Here is a 19,238-nt window from a genome sequence, read left to right as displayed (position 1 = left end):
ATGGAAGGTGTGTTGGACTCTCTAAATTGTCCTTGGGTGTGACTGTGAGTGTGAATGGTTGTTTGTTTCAGTGAGCCCTGCTATATATATATATATATATATATATATATATATATATATATATATACACATACATATATATATATACATACATATATATATATACATACATATATATATACATACATATATATATACATACATATATATATACATACATATATATATATATATATATATATATATATATATATATATATATATATATATATATATATATATATATATATATTTACATGTGTGTGAGTGTTTGTGCGTTTGTGTGTGTATGAAGAGCAAGAGTGAGAGAGAGAGAGAGAGAGAGAGAGAGAGAGAGAGAGAGAGAGAGAGAGAGAGAGAGAAAGAGAATGTGTGTGTGTTGTGACATTACCTGTGTGTATAGGCACTGAGGGTTGCTCAGTCTCCTGGCTTGTTATCGGCTGCTTGTCCTCCGCCTTGGTCTCCACTTGAGAAACAAACAAAGGCACACATGTCCGTCACACACATGTGATTAAAAGCATAGATTCCTTTGCCTGTCATCCCCACAACAGAGTTTTATTGTTGCATCATGTGCAGCAAATGCTAACCAGAAGCTTTTTATCCAGCCCAGTGAGCAACACGTTTTGGCAAAACAATGAGGCCCACTCAGTCCTGATGGAGGCCTGCATTCAAACGGTTCCAAAAATAGCCTGGCCTAGAGGTGGGCGGCATGATCAGAAGCATCTGTTTGTATCCCTCTCCTCTTCAAAATGGGCTAACGACCCATGTCGCGCATGAGTGTACACAAACAAACACGCAAACAATACAAAAAGTTAATGTCTCATTTCTGTTTGTGGTGACTGAACTTGTTTCTCCCTCTTCAAAGTCTTGTTTTGCGCACTCGTGAAAGCTCTTTTTGTTGTTGGGCTGTGCGTCGGAAAAGGAATGTGGCAAGGATTTCAAAGGCTTGGACAAAAGCGGTCAGTCATTTGCAGAGCCCTCAAATACAGCACACGGTCAGTAGGAAGCTTTTTATGCAAGTGCGTGCGTGTGTACACGAGCCGAGTTGCAATCTGAAACAAGGTGGACACAAACTAAAAAAAAATAAAAAATCCAGGAATCAACTCTACATCTGGACAGAAGTATCCAAAACTGAGATCACTGTGCACACTAATGAGAAGTGACATGTTAGAACTTAGACCTCATTATAGTGAACACTACATACACACAAACACACACTCCTGACTTGAAAAGACACAACTAGCCTCACTAGCTAAACATACGTCATATAATCCATTTCAGCCTCTGAATGTTTTATTCCATAGATTTTTTTTTTATTTCTTTACTTTAATTTTAAATGTCTTTGACACTTATTTGTAAATGCCTTTAAATGTCCATCCATCCATTTTCTTCGGTAGTCAATCACAGAGCAGCTTTTAAATGTTTTCCAATTTGTGAAGCACATTGAGCCATGCTGCATAAATACAGTTGCATTGCCTACTTATCGGTGTGTAGTTAGTTGTATTAGAGTACAGTATGGTATTTGTGAAAACGTGTATTACATCGCATGAATGTTTGACAGGTTTATTTATAGGACTATAGCATATTACATACACAAGGCAACTCAATGTGCTCGCAAGGGTTTGGTAGCAGCGTAGCCTTTACGAAATAGAGTTTATGTACAATAAATAGCTGCTAAATCATATTAACACGACCGCCGTTAAGTTCTTTTTTTGTATTCTACAAATTGAGCTCTTTATTTCCTTAAAACAGTCCCTGCTTTAGCCAAAATGCGATATTGCGTGTAGAATTTTGAGGTAAGACATTAATTTAATACAATTTAAAATGAGGCTGTAAGGTGACAAAATTAGGCAAAAATGAAATGCTGTCATTACTTTCTGGATGAACTGTAAGCGTTTTCCTCATTTAGCGACAGGGTTCTGTTGTGATCGCCTTGGAAAGGTAGATGACATAATAGTCATTCATTCATTGAACATCCATTAAATCCAAAACAATGTTGCAATAGTTTTGATAATTTCAGTGATTGATCCGGACACAAGCAGTGACAACACTTTGTGTGTATTTAGAAGCTGAACAAACCAAATATAGGCCCTTGTGAGACTGATTCAAAGGTTGTTTACAGTTAAAAAAAAATAAAATCACCACTGTCAGCTGTCATCACGACTTGACCATTGCACATTATCTTATGTGAGTAAAGTGAGGCAGCATTCACATTTTGCTATCAGTTTTAGAACTGCAATTTATCCCTTTAACTCTGAATGCACAATACATATGTGTGAGTTTAACATGCACCAAAAGCCCTTTTGATGAAAAATGGACACGACAAGACTCTTACATTGACACCGGGACATGGGGGCCTGCTTGATGTGCGTTCCGTTCCGGCAGGCGAACGCCTCCATTTGACAATGGTTTTGGTAGATCTGTCCGTCGGACCCGCAGACGGGCTCGCCGTCGTAGCCGCAATCTCTGTAACACGTGCAGCGTTCAAACTGCTCCTCCTCCAGGCAGCCAAACACGTTGTTGCACTGGTTTGCCTGCACGAAACCTGTCCAAATCTCATTAGAAAAGACTGACGTGACCCAGGGCGGTGGCTTTCAGCTCTCACCTGTCCAGTGATTGGATGAACTCTCCACCTCGTTGCAAGTGGGGCCGTCGCACAGCTCCCGGGCGAGCGGGCTGCTCTCGCTGACGTTGTAGAAGCGGGTGGCCTCGAAGGCTGAAAATTCAAGCGTGTCATATTATTTTCACGAGGAGGATTTGAGTTATGGCTGCCCTCAGGCAAAGTATGTATGTTAGCCAGGGGTGAAAAAGACATTCAATACGTAAAAACTGAAATTAATCCTGTTGCTTTGTACTTGTGAAGAGAAAAAAAAAGGATGATTCCGTTCTATTCTTGTAAGGTAATGGTTTGGTTCACACTAAGGATCACATTAGGGATGTTTGATACCACGTTATTCCAGACCAATACTGATACAGTTCACTTTTTGAGTACTCACCAATGTCTTTAGTATACTGTATCTGTTCTAAAAAAAATAATTTAACACAATGGGAAATCCTTTCTTTATGTATATGATTTGCCCATGTTTCGTATTACCCCAAAAGCCAACTCCTGCCTAGAAGGGCTTACTTGAGGTCAGATTTTCTTTAAGTATTGATTGCTCCTATTGAGTGTTTCCATGACGATGTGATACCTAATATCATAGGAGCGGTACCAGTTTGTCTACTGATAAACATAAAAATGTATAAGGCTGGATCTGGCCAGTGGGTCCTGAGTTAGACATCTTATTTGTAAAACAAATATGCCACACAAAAGCCACACTCATACTTAGCTACAAATTGTCTTCAGCAACATTTAAAAAAGAAACAAGAACAAACAAAAAAGAAGCTCCTTCATAAATCAGGGTGACTTGAAATATGCACCCGAGGCACACCTGGCTCGTAATAGTCGTAGATCCTGACCGGAACAGGTGCTGTCTTGCCCACAATGTATTCTCTGACAGCTTGGAAGGCCACACACGTCATGCACTGGCTGGGGATCTGAGATGCAGGGGAGCGCGACAAACGCACGAGGCACACTCGATCAGTCGGACTGACATTGCAGCCATGAGTCAACATACTGTCCGTGTTTGTATATCCCATGTCTATATTAATGGTTGTCGCGACAATGTAAATTTTCTCTTACCTCGTCGAAGTAGAAAAACACTTTTCTCCGGTTGAGTTCGTACCTCTTCAAACCCACACGCTTGTCCATCAATAGCTGTTGAGGCGGAAACAAAAAAAGCAGGCTTCAATAATCGTACTCGAGTTAACAAAGTATTATATTATGGCTTTATGGTGGCAACTGAAATGGATTCATTTACATAATTCTCTATGGTAGACACCATTTCAAACAAGGACAGGCCTAGTCAGCACCACAGTGGACTGGACAGCTCCAGCTCAGGTCTAATTAACACTGTATTAAATGATCCAACATTGTGTAAGAAAAATATTGTTCCTAAAAATGCCCTTCCACAAGAACTGCACACTGCAATTGAACCCTTGGAACAATGCGTTATGTTACACAGTGAGTGTAAACCATAATCAAAGTCCATATGGTCCTCATTTTAAATCAGCTTAGAATGTGAACCATATGAACTCACAACCTGTAACTATCTGTGATCTATGTGCAAGGATGGCAAATGTATAAGTACAGATCCTTGTATAAAAAAAAACACTAATAAAGAAACTAATTACAATTTTTATAAGATGTGATGCTATAGCTTTGCTAGAGATGTGAATTGACTAAAAAATACATTTTAAAAAAGGCTGCAAAAATACACCAACCACGTAACCTCTTATTTGTCATTTTTTTACATTGTTGTTATGCACAAAAAGTTGAAAAACGTAGCGACCCTATTTTGACATTTGAAAACATTCATCTGTCATTTCTACACCTGAAGTGACAGCTAAGTGTTTTCAAACAAACGGAAGAAAAGAAATGCAAATCCTTACACACGAAGAACTCACGAAATCTGCTTACTGTAGATACAGTACAATACAAGATAAGTATGTGTACATAGTATGTACACAGAGCGCACAGAAGAGTAAGCGGAGCATAGTTTTATTGCAAATTTTAGGAGGGTGCATAGTGAGCTTATAGATTTAATTTTCCCTATGGGGCAAATTTTTTCCTGTCAAAGATGGAAGTGTTAGGACAGTGGGAGTTTATGAGGTGCTCAGCCTGAGCTGGCGCCACCTCTACGACATACACTAACACAGAGTTTACATTTGGTCGCTGTTTAGAAAACCATTGCCAATGAACCCGACTTGCCCTGTTGTTTTACCAACAGCATGTAGAGTACCGAAACCCAAATAGTTTAAAACCTTTCATCTGAAAATGATGTGTATGTCTTTTTATTTCATTCACCCTCTCAAGACTTTCAACGTCTGCTCGGAAACCGGAGATCATGGGGACCTCGATGACGGCCATGTTTGAGGAGCCCGAATGAAGCCACCTGGACACACAGGTGAAGTCAGTGGTGGGATGGAAAGGATGTGCGTGTGTTTGGCAGTTGCAGTAAGTGTCCCACCTGGCGCAGACTTCCAAGGAGATGTGGAAGTCCATTTTGTCCTGGTGAGCTGCGGGGTCGTCGTCATCGAAGGGCGCTCGCCGTTTGCGGTTGAGCTCCGAGCGGTTGTCGGCGCGGCTGCGGGTTCGCGGAGCGGGATGACGGAAGGAAGAGGAGGAAGAAGAGGGAGGAGGAGGCTGCGGATTGCGGCCCGGGAAGGGCTCCTTGAGGTCCACCTTGAGCTGGAAAGCCGCCTTGGATACAGGGTCGGGTACGTTGTAAGAAACGTCAATCTGGAAAAGCGTGTGGATTCCAGATGCAGGGTTATTTTTGCTTTTACCGTTTAAAGTGTCCTCAAACTGTCCTGCTTGGTGACATGATGTGCACCGCGCTAAACATTGACCAGAAGAAGCGAAGAAGAGAGTTGGCTCAGGATATCAACCGTTACATCAGGTGGCATGTCTATACATCTACCTATGTGCATGTGCGTGTGTGCATGAGACATTTGACTGACTGGCACGCATCCTGATAAAAAACATGTTTTCATTCTTCATTTTTTTGATCATTCTTAAAAATGAACCTGCACCATCGTGAAGATAAGCCTGTGAAACACGTAGTTGTTCTTTCTGATGTCTGACGCACAGGTATACGAGGTATGCGCAGGCATACGCGCACGCTAGCAAACAACACACACACAGCCATTGATTTGCCTGTTGTATGCATGTCATTAGAAGCCAGCTGCTGCTGCCTAAAGCTGCGTTGTGTTGTTTACAGCAGTGAAAAACAGAAACTTGAGACGCCTGAGGAATGAGTCTTTCGAAAGGGGTAGCGGCGGAGAGTGAAGGCTAAACTTGCACAACACAGTTCCCCAGAATGAATGATTGACATCCCTTTCATACAAACATCCAATTAAATTCAAATAAGACAACTGGAAAATTGGAAGATAAAAAAAGGCTACTTGAGCAGGTAAAAAAGTTTTTTTGTTTGTCCAGTGTCAAGGCAGGAAGTAATCAGCATCCTGTCCTGGGGAGCGCAGGACATAAAAGAGCAATTTCCTAAACTCTACCAGATTACTCCAATTGCCGGTGATTCATTTGTGCATTAAAAGGAGCAACAACAAGCTGTCGGCTGCCAAATTCTTCCCCGTGAGACGATGAGGTAAGCGTGCGATAAGCGCAACAAGTGTGTGCGTGTGTGGGAGTCACACTGTGTTACCTGCATGAGACAGCAGCCTTCTCCTTTGGCACTGACAAAAAGGCCTGTAGGAATGCTGGGAATCTGAGACAAAAAAAAGTAAGAAAAACAACAGGGAAGATGTGAAATATTTATCAAGCTTTTAAACACTTGGATTTCAGTTAGTTTCATAACTTTATCCTGCAACACTGCAACTACTCGAACATTTTCAATCAATTCTCATCAGGTGTTATCATAAATAACAGCAACTCACTACTTTTCTGGATATACTGTGTATACAGTTAGACAGTAAAAAAAAGTATATACTGTATATATATATATATATATATATATATATATATATATATATATATATATATATATATATATATATATATAAATAAAAACACCAACTTGCTTCAGTTATAAAACACCACATTGTTCAAGTTGTTATCAATTACTAACATCTTTTCCCAGAAACACAACCCCACGCCCAAAAATGCAAAAAAAAATAAAAACACAAAAATAAAATTCTCCAATGTATTTAGATGTCGTCATGAGGGATGCAATAGATAATATAATGAGCTGACTAAGCTTTGTAATAAGTCAAAATGAATCTGCGCACGCATTACCGGATCATTTTTGACCAAAGAGGCTTACTCTTATGAAATTGGTAGATAATGAATGTAAACGCTAACATTTCGTTCACACATACTGTAATGTATGTACATTACACATGTAAAATGTATTTAAAGTCACTTACAGTTGAGTTGCTGCCTATTAGCTACAACGAGTGAGCAACTCCCTGTTAATCTTCCTCTTCTGTTGCTTCTTCTTGACTAGCAGATTGGACACGTTTCATGATTGACCGCCTTCCCTAATTTCAACACCTAAAACTGTAGATTGTTTGTAGTATTGTATTCTCGGATAATACAGCCCTAGAGCTTTTTGGGAAGTTCAACTTTCATTTCTTTTGGGAGCCTCCATGTGCTAATATTGCCTTTGGAAGCCCTTTAAATCAATGTGTGTTTTTAAACACAAATAGGACCAGCCATTTGGCCACTAGGTGGTGAACCAAAACAAGATGTGGAGCTGCATGTCAAGATGGTCATCGCATATGGTTGTTTTCTGTTTAAGTGAGGCAACAGTTGAAGAACTGCTGTGGTATGCCAGATCAGCTTTGCCAGAATTGAATGTTACATTGTTTTTATCATGCTTTTTTAACTAAGTCATCCCAAACTTGTGCTTTCATGTTTTTTGGCGGGTTTGTCTCTTTGGCTGCCATTGAAACCCTACATTAGTCTGCAAGGAAGGTAGAACAAACATGCTTCTGTCAGAGCTTTAAGACAAATATTTTCAGTTGACCTATTTTTCAATTTGAGCCTGACTTGGTCGACTTTTTTTCCCCAACCCTAGTGATGGTATACTAGTACTTTATCCACACACCTGTGAGTGGTCATTGATTATTTTTTAATGATATTGTTCAAGTATTGTGCATGATGTCAGTTCCCATGAGTGTAAATAAGAAATGAGGACCGGTCATGAGAAATGAGAACATTTTCAAATTGCATTTAAAAGCAGGGTCTGCAACATGATGAAAACAAAGTAACATTAGTTACCTTGGCGCTCTGAAGGAGTTTCTTGTTGTCCTTGTTGAGTTCAAAAGTCTCCTGAAAGTCCAGATTGGTAGAGGCCAGTGAGATGGTGAGGTTGACACCAGCTACGTAGGACAGGATGGCGTACTCAGACAACGCTTGCAGTGCGACACACGTGTCCTGACACACAGATGAACAAAGTCAGAAATTATCATACAGAGAGATGCAAAATGAGGGAAATTAATTCTTCAGTGGTGCACTGAAATATATTTTTAAGTCCTTGGTCATCAGATGGCGTGATCACTGCTTTTCAGTAAGTCTTAAGTAATATTAGTTGTCTTTGCGGAGGATAAATAATGTATGCCTGTGAGTATTGTTATTTTGTGTCCACAAGTCTTGCTACACTGTTTGTGTTCAAATATTTTGTTCCTTAAGGCATTACACAGCCAATCAATAGCATTTCGTTAAGTGTAAATGTTTAGCTCACAAAACAAAATCTGATTTCCCCCTCTATGCAGTTTCAGTACGTGGCTGTGTTGAACATGCAATTTGTAACGATCTTCATTTGTTTATTTAGACAATAAACTTAATCTAGGAGTGGCATTCTCAAACCTGAACACTGTTTCGTGCAAAATTTGCAAACTGCTGCTTATTGTGAAATTAGCGTTCACTCAAAGCAAAAATGAAGTAATTTTTAAACACAGTAACAGTCTACGGCAGGTTCCAAACCGACCTGTGTGGAAGAGAAGCCGCCCAGGGCGTTCCGCTGCTGGGAGAGCCATTTGACCACAGGTAGTGCTGACGCCACATCGCCGAGGAGCGTGTAGGTGAGAAGCCCATAGGCCGTCATTTCCACCTCTGCCGATACGACTGGGAACAGATGCTCAGCACTTAGTAAGGCCTGCGTGTGCGCACGGGATATCAAGCTGGTTGGCCTACCCGACTGGGAGAGGCCATCATTGAAGCCCATGAAAGTGTCTTCGTCCGTCATTGTGCTTCCAGTCAGGCTCCAATGGGTGAGTCCGTCTGCACATCGGACAGACACAAATGCCATTATAAAGCTTCTGATTAGACACGTTTCGATGAGCTAACACCTGGATCGGATCGTTATTTCTCACTGTGATGACCGTGGCAGTACCTTGCATAATGGCCATGTGGTTGAGGCGACGCAGGGCAGGGGGTGCAAAGGGGCTGCGGAGCAGAGTCAAAGTGTAGGCGCACAGGGCAGTTGTGTAAGGGTCATCAGCTGAGTAGGTGTTGGTCTCAAGGAAGTCCTTGGCTTTGGCCACTGCCACCTTCTCTTCCTGGACCACACAACATAGGAGACAAGCATAACATTTGATTTTGAAGAGAGATGTTCATTTCAATGCAGGGGTGTCAAACTCATTTTTATCGTGGGCCACATTGTAGTTAAAATGTCTGACAGAGGGCTGGAATGACTGCGAATCAAATAAAGTGTGAGTGTGTTCGTCACACACTTAGCTTCTTTTGAAATCAGAGGCTGGTAAAAACAGTTCAAAAGAGAGATTGGGAAGAAAAAAAACCCAGCTGCTTTTTTCTCCCCCAAAATTTGTAAAATTTGAACACAACAGCCAGAAAGTTGTATGGCATGGTGATTTTTTTTCTTTTTAAATGGCTATAAGTAAGGCAGTTTTTAATTGATTTTGTGACCATATTATATAGTAAGGCATTTTTTCTCCTCTTCTTTAACCTTTTTTTTTTTTTTTTTTTAAATTGGTAACAAAAAAAACAAAAAAAATGTTCCCCCCCAAATTTTGTAAAAGTTGAAGACAACTTGCAAGTTCGGTGTTTTAATCAAAAACCTGACGTCAAATCAGCATTTCACGGGCCACATAAATTGATCTGGCCCCCGGGCCTTGAGCTACACACTTGTGATGTATGGCAAGGTGTTTTATTTTATTACTTTTTTAACGAGCATAAGTAAGGCAGTTTTTGTGTTGTTGTTGTTTTCATGATCATCTTATATAGTGAGGGATTTTTTTCCTTTTCTTTTAAACCATGTAGTTGTTTTTTTTTTTTTGCATTTTTTTAATTGGTTTACAAAAAATTCTTGTTGTTTCCTCCCCAAATTTGTAAAATTAGAAGACAACTTGCAAGTTCCAGTACATAATGGAAAAAAAGGTCTTAGTGAGTGTCAGCCTCACTTTTCTTTCAGTGTTGAAGATTGTGTACACATGATTCAGATGTGCTACACATTATGAACATAAAGCTGGCACACTCAAATCTTGACTTTGGGTGTGGCTGTTGAATCAACTTTTTCCCCCTGTAGCAACAAGTAAGAATACTGGCTTTCATCTTTGGCAGATGTGACCTTTTCCCTAATCTAATAGATGACAAGGCCCCAGAGCAGCTCACTGCAAGTGCAGAACTTGTTTTTTCAAAACGTGAAATTGGAAAGAGATGGATCATTTGCTTTGATGTGAAAGACTTTTTTATTTAAATTTCTTGCATTTTTTTTTATCAGTTGTAAAAGATCAAGGGGGAGAGCAGGATTGATGAATCCAAAATAGGGCCAATGTGTTCAACTATGTAAAATTGGAAAGAAGAAGTTTTCTGAAGAATTGTAGTGGAACACATCCAATTTCACTGTATTTTTTCCCCCAAACACTTCATAGTGATTGTATTGGAAAACTCCACTTGAACATTCTTCAGTACACTTATTTTACTCATAAAAATGAAAAAATACCAATATTTCATAACTAATAGACCTTGGTTTTGTCAGACTGTAACATCATGATTATTATCATAGATCTATTATATTAACTGGAGTTTGTAATATTAATGTGGTGCAGAGGACCACTGAAGGAAATATAATCAAGAGAGTAAAAGACAACTGAATGAAGATACTGAAGAGTGCAGGAAAAAGCAGATTTGATTGTCCTTCACAAATGCAAATTGTCCTTCACGACACCTAAACGTCTCCTCGCATTATTCGTAGATGTTTTGACGCGGTGAAAAACGTTATCAGATTCGCAGTGCTGACTTGAGGCAAAACAAATGTGAGTGGGCTGCCTGCCAGGACATCCTTCCCTGCAGCTATCAGCTATTCTGCAGTGCGCTCCCACAGCTGGTGGAACGCCACCTCGTTGCCCTTGATGACTCCATGAAATGAAATGAAACCCGTAAAATCAGCACTACATCCGATGTAGCAAACAGGAAAAGTGTTTTTGTTTTTACAAGGCTTGTAAAAGACATCGAACATTGTTTTGCACTCCTAACTAACGGAAAGAATCCTGTGCCAATACGTTAGTGGAAGCGTAATGACGGACATAAGAATCGATTAAATGTCACGTCTTTTCATGACGTGGAACTGATTGTTGGTCAACTGTGGATTGATATACTGTAATGGAGGTAAAACGGAATGCATTACTTCACTGCCAGTGTGAGAGGTGCTGACGAAATATTGTAAATTGGCTTATGGACAAAAGGTCAACTATGAGCAACAAAAACACAATGGTACAACAGCAACATTCTGCTCAAAGACACTAAGAAAATGACATTTCTACAATATCAACAGCCAATCACAGCACAGCTAAAAAAATATACCTGCACTATAATTCACACTGTGGAAAATTACGAGTCTTCATGGAATGAAACAAAGATTCAATATGTTAAAAACAAAGGATTATATCCGGGTAATTTCCCACATCATCAATGCCCACACCCTGTGCTTACGTCAGTGGATATCCCCGTCTCCAGAAGAGCTGCCACCACATAAGCCGTCAGAGAAATCTTGCCATGGATCCCACCCTGTAGATGGAGATTTTTCTCATGATTTTTGTTCATTAAATTGCACAAAACAGAGACAGAGAGGCTTTCCATCTAGCCATCCATTTTCTATATTGACATGACTCTCCAAGTATCGTATGGATGTGGTAATGTGGAGGCATTATTAGCAGAGGCAAATGTCCCGCCGAAGGTTATGGAAAGCAGCGCTATTAGCTTTGCATCGTCATAAACGCACAGCTCTAGTCATGTACACATTTTGGAAAAAATGTAATTTACACGGTTGTATTTTTGTAAAAACCTTCATCTATGATTGTAAGTAGACTGCAACTGACTGAAAAGTGCGCCGATGTGGCTGCCAAATTAGCAAGTGCCCCATCGAAGATAATGGAAAGCATGGATATTGTCAAAAGCCCGCAGCTCAAAAGAGTGCTTCCTTTTTTACGGATTCATATTTATTGCTCCTTTTTAAACATGCGTCATAAATGCACACATCTCTTGAACATGCTGGTTAGGTACGCTACAGTAGTTTTTTTTTGAAAGACAAAAAACCTTCTCTATGGGATCCAAGTAGAACAGAGGTGAAGAAAGCATGAATTTGTCCTTATCCAGGAGTGGCGCTGGCCAACCCCCGTCACTTTTTGGGCACCATTTTGGCCAACCCCACACCTAGGGGAAAATTTGATATCTGTGATTTTCTGGCATTTTCACATTCATGTAGTATTCTTCAACCATCGTCACTCATCGACAACTTAGAATCCCCAATAACCTTCCATGCATGTTTTTGGAATGTGGGAGGAAGCCGGAAAGCCTGGAGAGAACCCACGCGGATGATTGGGTGCGTCAATGGTTGTTTGTCTCCGTGTGCCCTGTGATTGGCTCGCAACTAATCTGGGGTGTCCACCGCCTACCGCCCGTCGACAGTTGGGATAGGCACCATCAAGCCAGCGACCCGAGTGAGAAATAAGCGACCAGAAAATGGCTGGATGAAAACCAAACCCAACTTATTACTGACAACATCATCAGGCATGCACATTTGCGCATAGGAGTCTGCCAAAAAATGTGCCTTTCCTTCCTGTTTCATATTTATAAGAACTCTCTGAAATCATCTACAATATACCTGCAGGTCTTTGTTCAGAATCCGCCCCATGGCTGGGAAGGAGCCATCGTCTCGCTGGTGCCTGATGAGCCACGACTTAGCCGCAAGCAGCTCCTCGGGGTCAATGAAGATAAAACCTCGTGATTGGGCGAAGGACTTGAGCACGAACGCTGTCAACCTAGAGGAAGTGCAGATGGGCGAGGGTAAACATGGTTTGGGAAGGGAGGAGAGGTTAAAAAAAAAGATCTTTAGAAAAAAAAATGTGCGAGCAAATTCCATAAAAATGCTCAGCTGTCAAAATTTGAGAGCTTGAAGGCAAACACTTTTCCGGCCAAGTGTGAAGTTTGTCCAACTAGTCACACTCTTTCAATTTGTCAGCAGAAGGATGTATGCAAAAATGATTTATTAAAGCAAAAACAAATAAAAAAGACTTGATGTAAAACCCAACACGGACCCTTTGAGAAAATGCTTGAATATAAACATGCATGAATAATCCATTATTGGAACCTCAGCAACGGTGTGGCCTGAATGCAGCTCGAAGCTATTTAGACAAGATGGATATCATGGACTATACAAAGTTAGCAAAAAGCAATTTGCTGCCTCAATACATTCATTATTGGGTGTGTGAATGGAGTTGGCTCCTGTAAAAATCTCTATAGAATTGGTCATCTAAAAGGATGAAATTAATGTCTTTGTTCATATATCATTTATTGAATGTAATAAAGAATTTGAAAATGAAAGGCCTGGACCGTTTTCAAAATCAAATGTCCTTGACCCTGAAGTACACTCCAACATAATCCGTAATAGGTACTATGTTGCTTAACATAGTTTATTATGTTTTTGTGACACTTCGCCACACCTCACATACACTGCACATACGGTATACCCACATTTACATTTCAATGTTGACATACAGTAACAGTAGCCCTGATTTGATGATTGAAACGCTGTCAACGCTGTTACCCTAAACAGAAATATATTAGTCAGAATGATGTCAAAATAGTAGGCCTCCTTACATTGGGGAAAAGGATCATCTTTCCCTAGGTCCACATCGTAAAATTCTTCTGTGGACTCTGCCAATCTGTCTTTTATCTCAGACAACAGCCAGGTATAGTCTTCAAACAGCCGTCATATTAACGCTTTGAAGTGTGAAATTGGCTACGACAGATCGAGGAGATTTGGATGTAGAAAGACTGGGGAACTGTAAGAGCTATTTCGGAGCCGAAACACAAGAAAGCGACGCTTACTTTCTGCATAAACAAAGTAATATTTACACTTTTCCGAACATACCTCAGGGTTAAACAGATTAAAACCTGGGGTGAGGAATAACATTCAGAGAGCTTTCGGTGCTTCAGCTGAACATTTTTGTCCTTTGTTTACGTCTCCGTCACTATCTTTGTTTCTTGTTATGGCCAGCTGTGAGGCTCATCCTACTAATCATATGGGCAGCATCAGTGTTATGTATTCAGATATGTCATGCAGTCATGCAGTTTTTGCTGCTCATGCTTTATATTATTATTCAAGACTGTGAGGACTAACTTTTTTGCCAGCTACTGAGCAAGCCACAGAATAAGATTAAAATTAAAAAAATAATTTCTAATATTACACTTTGAAACGACTGCAGGTTACTGGATTTTTTAAAGGCTGTACATATAGCTTCAAGATTAATTCTAATAATGTTCTAAATGTATTTAATTCAATGATTTTACTGTCCACCACTAGTGGTACTCGTGCTTTCCTGGGAATCACTCCTGCATTTGTACAGCTTGGTGGCAGCCAGCTGGATCTCGCTTTTGTTTTAGAAATGATTGTTTTTGAGCTGGAACCTCACGTGATACGGCAAAGCATTTCTGATAGGCTGTTGAATCTGTGACACCTGTGTGGCGGCTCGGATGTTTTGGGTGCGTTATTTTATGGATTCACCATGAAAATTGGACTGCAAGGATACATTCATTAACGATTAAGTCAATTTTCCAGTTGTATTTTTTTGCCAACTGGAAAATGTTAGTGCTAGGAAAATACATTATCTCAGGAGCTGGATAACAAGAGGGCTCACTTTGATGGATTCATAAGGCACGGTGTAGGTTACCTGTAAGGGCACCATCTGTGTTGTGCCCACAACCTGCAATGGAGTTATGGGATCACTTGTTATATCCTCACATCCCGTCAGTGATGAGGAGAAGAGGTCAGCTTTTCCCTGGCAGCGAGTGACTCTATCCTGGTGTTGAGTCATTTATCCGAGCCAGGAAAATAGCATTTGGAGACGTGACACCAGACAACCTATAACTGTCTCCGAGATGTCGGAGCAGCATGGCTCTGTGCCGTGTCACGTATGCTCGAGGGCAAATAAATCTTGAGAATTTTACCTACAACTGGGGACCAACTACGGAGTTTGTTTATCATTCTCAGTTGTTTATGCGGCCTGTTGTTTCACGTCTGCAGTGCCCACCTTGGCTCGTAAATGTGCAAAAAGTCAACACCGCACCCCTCCACAAAGAACAATGATGTCATTCTTATAAATATTATGAGATGGCTCAGTCTGCCTGACCTCTATTGAGTATAAACACGACAACGGGAGAAACAGCTCGCCAGTGTTGTATGTGTGCTGTGATGCTGCTATAACCTTTGAGTGCCTATGGCGGCGGCGTGTGCATCGCAGTTTAAATTGAAGAATGCGGTCTCGCCAAATCACAAATTGGACTCCAAGAGATGTGTAAACTTCACCGACAAGGACTTACCACATACTTCCTGAGGAATCCCTCTCTCCGAAAGCACTGTAGGAGCCATCCTGACGTTTGTAGGTCAGCTGTCTCTGGTAGCCTGGATAAGAAGGAAATAAAAAAATGTATTAAATTGATTTCATCAAATTGGGGGGAAAAGCTGCGTCCAGGTACATTGTATTTCCCTGCAAATTGCTACAGTGGAATCGCTGAAGTAATACAAGTTTTGGAGAAAATATCCAACTAATACTCGTCCAGCAACTTTCAGAGGTTGGTTTCTGACTCCTTTGCAGAACTTTTTTCAAAATACGAGTCAGCAGCAACTTGAACATAAATGGAGACCAAGAAGAATATGCAATGGAAAAAACAAAGGCCATTACTAGCGTGAGTACCAGTAATGGTGTCCAAACTTTTCAGGAGGTTGTAATTTATTTTCATGAATTTTCGCATTAATTCCTCAAATTTTTACGAACAGATATCTTATTTCTACGTTTTACTTTGCCAAAATAGGCTTATTCTGTTTTTTTTAGTTGGCTAATGGCACACAATGCAAAAAAGAAACAAATGGAGAAAGGTAAAGTCAATAAAGATTTTTCTTTTAACTCAGTCAGTTAGACTGAGTGGACTCAGCCCTCCATGGATGAAAACAACAAGAAAAAAATATAAATGGAGGTTCAGTAAAGTCAACCATGGTTGAGACTATGGGGTCTCATAAAAGGCAGTAAAAACAGGGACAGAAGCAACATGCAGGAATGTGAACGAGAGCACATAAAAAACAATGGCAACAGATTCAGAGAATCAAGATACTCCCTATCTGTGGCCCTAATAGAGACAATTGTTTGATATTGTCGGTGATCAGAATGAGTCCTAGCAAATACAGTGGGCCCCCGTGTTACGACATCAATCCGTTCTGCGGTTAGGGTCGTAGGGGCGAATTCTTTGTATGACGGGCAATCCAAACCTATGTTACATAGCTAATGCGTTTAGAACCCCACTTAAAAAACATCAAAATTGTACATACATATTAAAAATTTGTACCAAAATAGTATAGTAAGTGGTACGTATATGTAATATCCATGTATACAATCAGAAAACATCATCATTAAAAAATATAGAAAGGATTTATTTATCTTTGAATGCCCATATTCCCTAGAAGGGTACCTACTTCATATTTCTTGATTATCTCCAGGTTCGTTACCCTATAAATCATCTTCTTACTTCTCTCTTTAACATCACTAGGAATCTTGGGACCAATGGCTAACCCTTTCAACTTTGAACTAACCAGTAAAATGCACTATAAATACGGTTTTGTAACCACTTACAATAGAACAAAGCCATTTTTGAAACATGTGAGGCCGACCAATAGCAGACCACTATCTCTGTAAGGAGATGCCGACCAATAGCAGACCAGCATTTTGGTCACGCGTTTCATGGAAGCAGTTAGACGACAATAGTAATATAAATAAATGCAATCACCGAAAAAACGCCAGCAGATGGAGGCAAAACAACACAAATACAGCCAAGCCCCTAGGGTCATGACAGTGGTTTTGGTAGCATAACCGGGAACATGTCATGAAGAGGGGATGAAAAAACTAAGTATTCCACGTCACAACATGAAAATAACGTAAATCAGTGGACGTTGTAACACGGGGGTCCACTGTATACGGTCTTATGAACCCCCTTAAATATTACAAACTTGTTCCTTAAAGACCCTGTAAAATAAATTATGAAACCCAATGAAAATAATCGCAGACTAAGAAATTATGTATATTGTATGTACTTCTCAACTGTGGCGGTATAGCGTAAAAACTTTCTTTACCGTTTCAGATTTACTGATTTGTTTGACATGGCTTCATTACAGCGTCTTATTGTTGGCCCTGAGTGTGCTCATGCCAATGTGAGAAAGGTTGTAGAACGTGAAGGGTAAAAGAAGTGTGGTGGAGTCCTGGATTGCCAGCATGCGGACAAGGTATTAACACCGGTGTTCCACTTTAGAGCGCCTCATTGTCTGCACACGTCATGGTGAGAAGGACAGTCACAAGGCACGAGGAAGGGAATAGGCAGTGTGAGGAGTCTGATGTGACAATCAACATTTGTAATGTGGTTGGTAAGCCCTGCTTTACAGGTTTCGCTGTATTTCATGAAGGAGGTTGGTTACTGTAACGCCACATGGGTTTCCACATCTAGTCAGAGGGGAAAAAAACGGTCAGGGGACCGCCCGTTCCTGTCCACAATCCAGGGTACTCATTGCCAACCGGGTCAAAGGTCTTCTCATTTCCACGGACAGAATCCATTATCAAAAGTAAACGTCACTCCCGGAGTTTCCACAAAACCCAAAACGGTAGACCAGTTGCCAGCAATTCCTTCCGCTAGTTTTGCACAGTGGGGCATCGAGGGATTTGAGTTGTTGAGAGGCACGTTCAGAGAAGCGACGCTCTCATTTCCTGAGTTTCAACAGCTGCTCTGCCTGACTTGTTGAAGGCCTGCAGAGCATGAAACTACTCCCCAGAAAAGGGCAATTGGCAATCTTAATATGGATGATTTAGACTTTAAAAATGGTTCAGATTTACTCCAATTATTTTTCTCTTTTCAATTGAAAAATTCTACTGCTTTGGCATATCCAGTCACAAATATGAGTGAGTGTGCAATTACACGTTGCCAGGCATGTGCAAGCCTGGTCCCCGGACCGCACATATTTAAATGATACAACGTAACAATCTATTTCAAATCATTTTACTATTGCCCCCCATTATAGTCCGAGGACCCCTGTTTGAGAACCGCTGCCTGACGTATGTGACCGACTATTTTAGAGCGCAAATGAGCTATTTCGCAAACAGGTTGTACCTTGCAAGAGGTAATCAGTGGCCTCATTCTCCACCTCGAGGCTGAGCTGCCTGGTCTTCTGCAGATACTTGAGCACGAAGACGTTAGGGGCAAAATGGATCATGTTCTGCTCCCCGCACCCAAACGGCAGTCGCAGCAGCTTGTCCAGGTTGTTCAGCGTGGGCCCCATCACATCGCCTAAAAAGTAAGGAGGACGGCAGTCATTCACAAGGATTTGGAGACAAGTAAATCTGTCTCTTTGTGAACACTGCAAGTACCGATCATAAATGCGGACGCTCGCTCAGATCCAGGAACCATGTTGTGCGGGACCCCCAGAGTGAAGGCCTCGTTGTGGTTCTCATCAGTGTCTTCCTTTCTCCAGATCTTAAACTCCCCAACAGAGCCCCATCCTGTGGAGAAGCCTATGTGTCGAACCTGAATACAAATTTGAGATTCGTTCGTGGATTATTACTGAAGAGGCAAGGAAGGTATCCAACAAAGCACCCATGATAGTAACCGTTCCCACAGAGCAAAGATTAAACGCCTGTGAGTATATTTGTATGTCTGTATGTGTTGCTGCACCATGTTTGACATAGTAGCAGTTGCTTGAAGATTGATTTCCAAACACGTACATTAAAAGTAATTTAAGGATAATAAAAGCGACCTGAGTGTCACTTTCTGTTGGCAAAAAAGAAGGATTACAGCGGATGACATTCAATATTTTGTTATTATCATCAATCACAATCGTGCTGAAATACTTCCTATTTTGTAAATAGCATTCATTATTATGTTAACAAACTTTTGCTCAATGAGACTGGATGATCTGGATGAGCAGTATTTTGTTTAAAATTACAGAAATCCCTTGTTATTTCGCGGTTCAATTTTTGGGGAGGTGGTGTTTGTAGCGAAGGGGAGAGTTAGCAGCCGCTTGCCACATTCTGATGCACTGCATGTTGTGTGTTATAAAAGCAAATACGGTTTGGTGGGAAAGGTA

General features: G+C 40.7%; 1 protein-coding gene across 1 annotated transcript in view; it reads right to left on the bottom strand.

Moving 5' to 3' along the window:
- Nucleotides 1–19,238, bottom strand: part of cpamd8 (C3 and PZP like alpha-2-macroglobulin domain containing 8) — a 51,118-nt gene that overhangs the window by 2,707 nt on the left and 29,173 nt on the right. The window contains exons 26-42 of the mRNA XM_088426127.1: nucleotides 18,523–18,679; nucleotides 18,266–18,442; nucleotides 15,440–15,521; nucleotides 12,723–12,879; nucleotides 11,552–11,626; nucleotides 8,994–9,159; nucleotides 8,795–8,881; nucleotides 8,589–8,725; nucleotides 7,880–8,035; nucleotides 6,303–6,365; nucleotides 5,109–5,380; nucleotides 4,946–5,033; nucleotides 3,722–3,796; nucleotides 3,471–3,576; nucleotides 2,645–2,755; nucleotides 2,375–2,584; nucleotides 431–505 (exon numbers count right to left, since the gene is read on the bottom strand). Of these exons, the coding sequence (XP_088282253.1) occupies nucleotides 431–505; nucleotides 2,375–2,584; nucleotides 2,645–2,755; nucleotides 3,471–3,576; nucleotides 3,722–3,796; nucleotides 4,946–5,033; nucleotides 5,109–5,380; nucleotides 6,303–6,365; nucleotides 7,880–8,035; nucleotides 8,589–8,725; nucleotides 8,795–8,881; nucleotides 8,994–9,159; nucleotides 11,552–11,626; nucleotides 12,723–12,879; nucleotides 15,440–15,521; nucleotides 18,266–18,442; nucleotides 18,523–18,679 (2,194 nt within the window). The remainder of the gene's footprint in view (nucleotides 1–430; nucleotides 506–2,374; nucleotides 2,585–2,644; nucleotides 2,756–3,470; nucleotides 3,577–3,721; nucleotides 3,797–4,945; nucleotides 5,034–5,108; nucleotides 5,381–6,302; nucleotides 6,366–7,879; nucleotides 8,036–8,588; nucleotides 8,726–8,794; nucleotides 8,882–8,993; nucleotides 9,160–11,551; nucleotides 11,627–12,722; nucleotides 12,880–15,439; nucleotides 15,522–18,265; nucleotides 18,443–18,522; nucleotides 18,680–19,238) is intronic.

The sequence above is a fragment of the Hippichthys cyanospilos genome, chromosome 10, assembly GCF_059441005.1.
Source record: "Hippichthys cyanospilos isolate Australia breed blue-spotted pipefish chromosome 10, RoL_Hcya_1.0, whole genome shotgun sequence".
NCBI classification, from domain to species: domain Eukaryota; kingdom Metazoa; phylum Chordata; class Actinopteri; order Syngnathiformes; family Syngnathidae; genus Hippichthys; species Hippichthys cyanospilos.
This window is presented reverse-complemented; position numbering and strand designations above follow the sequence as displayed.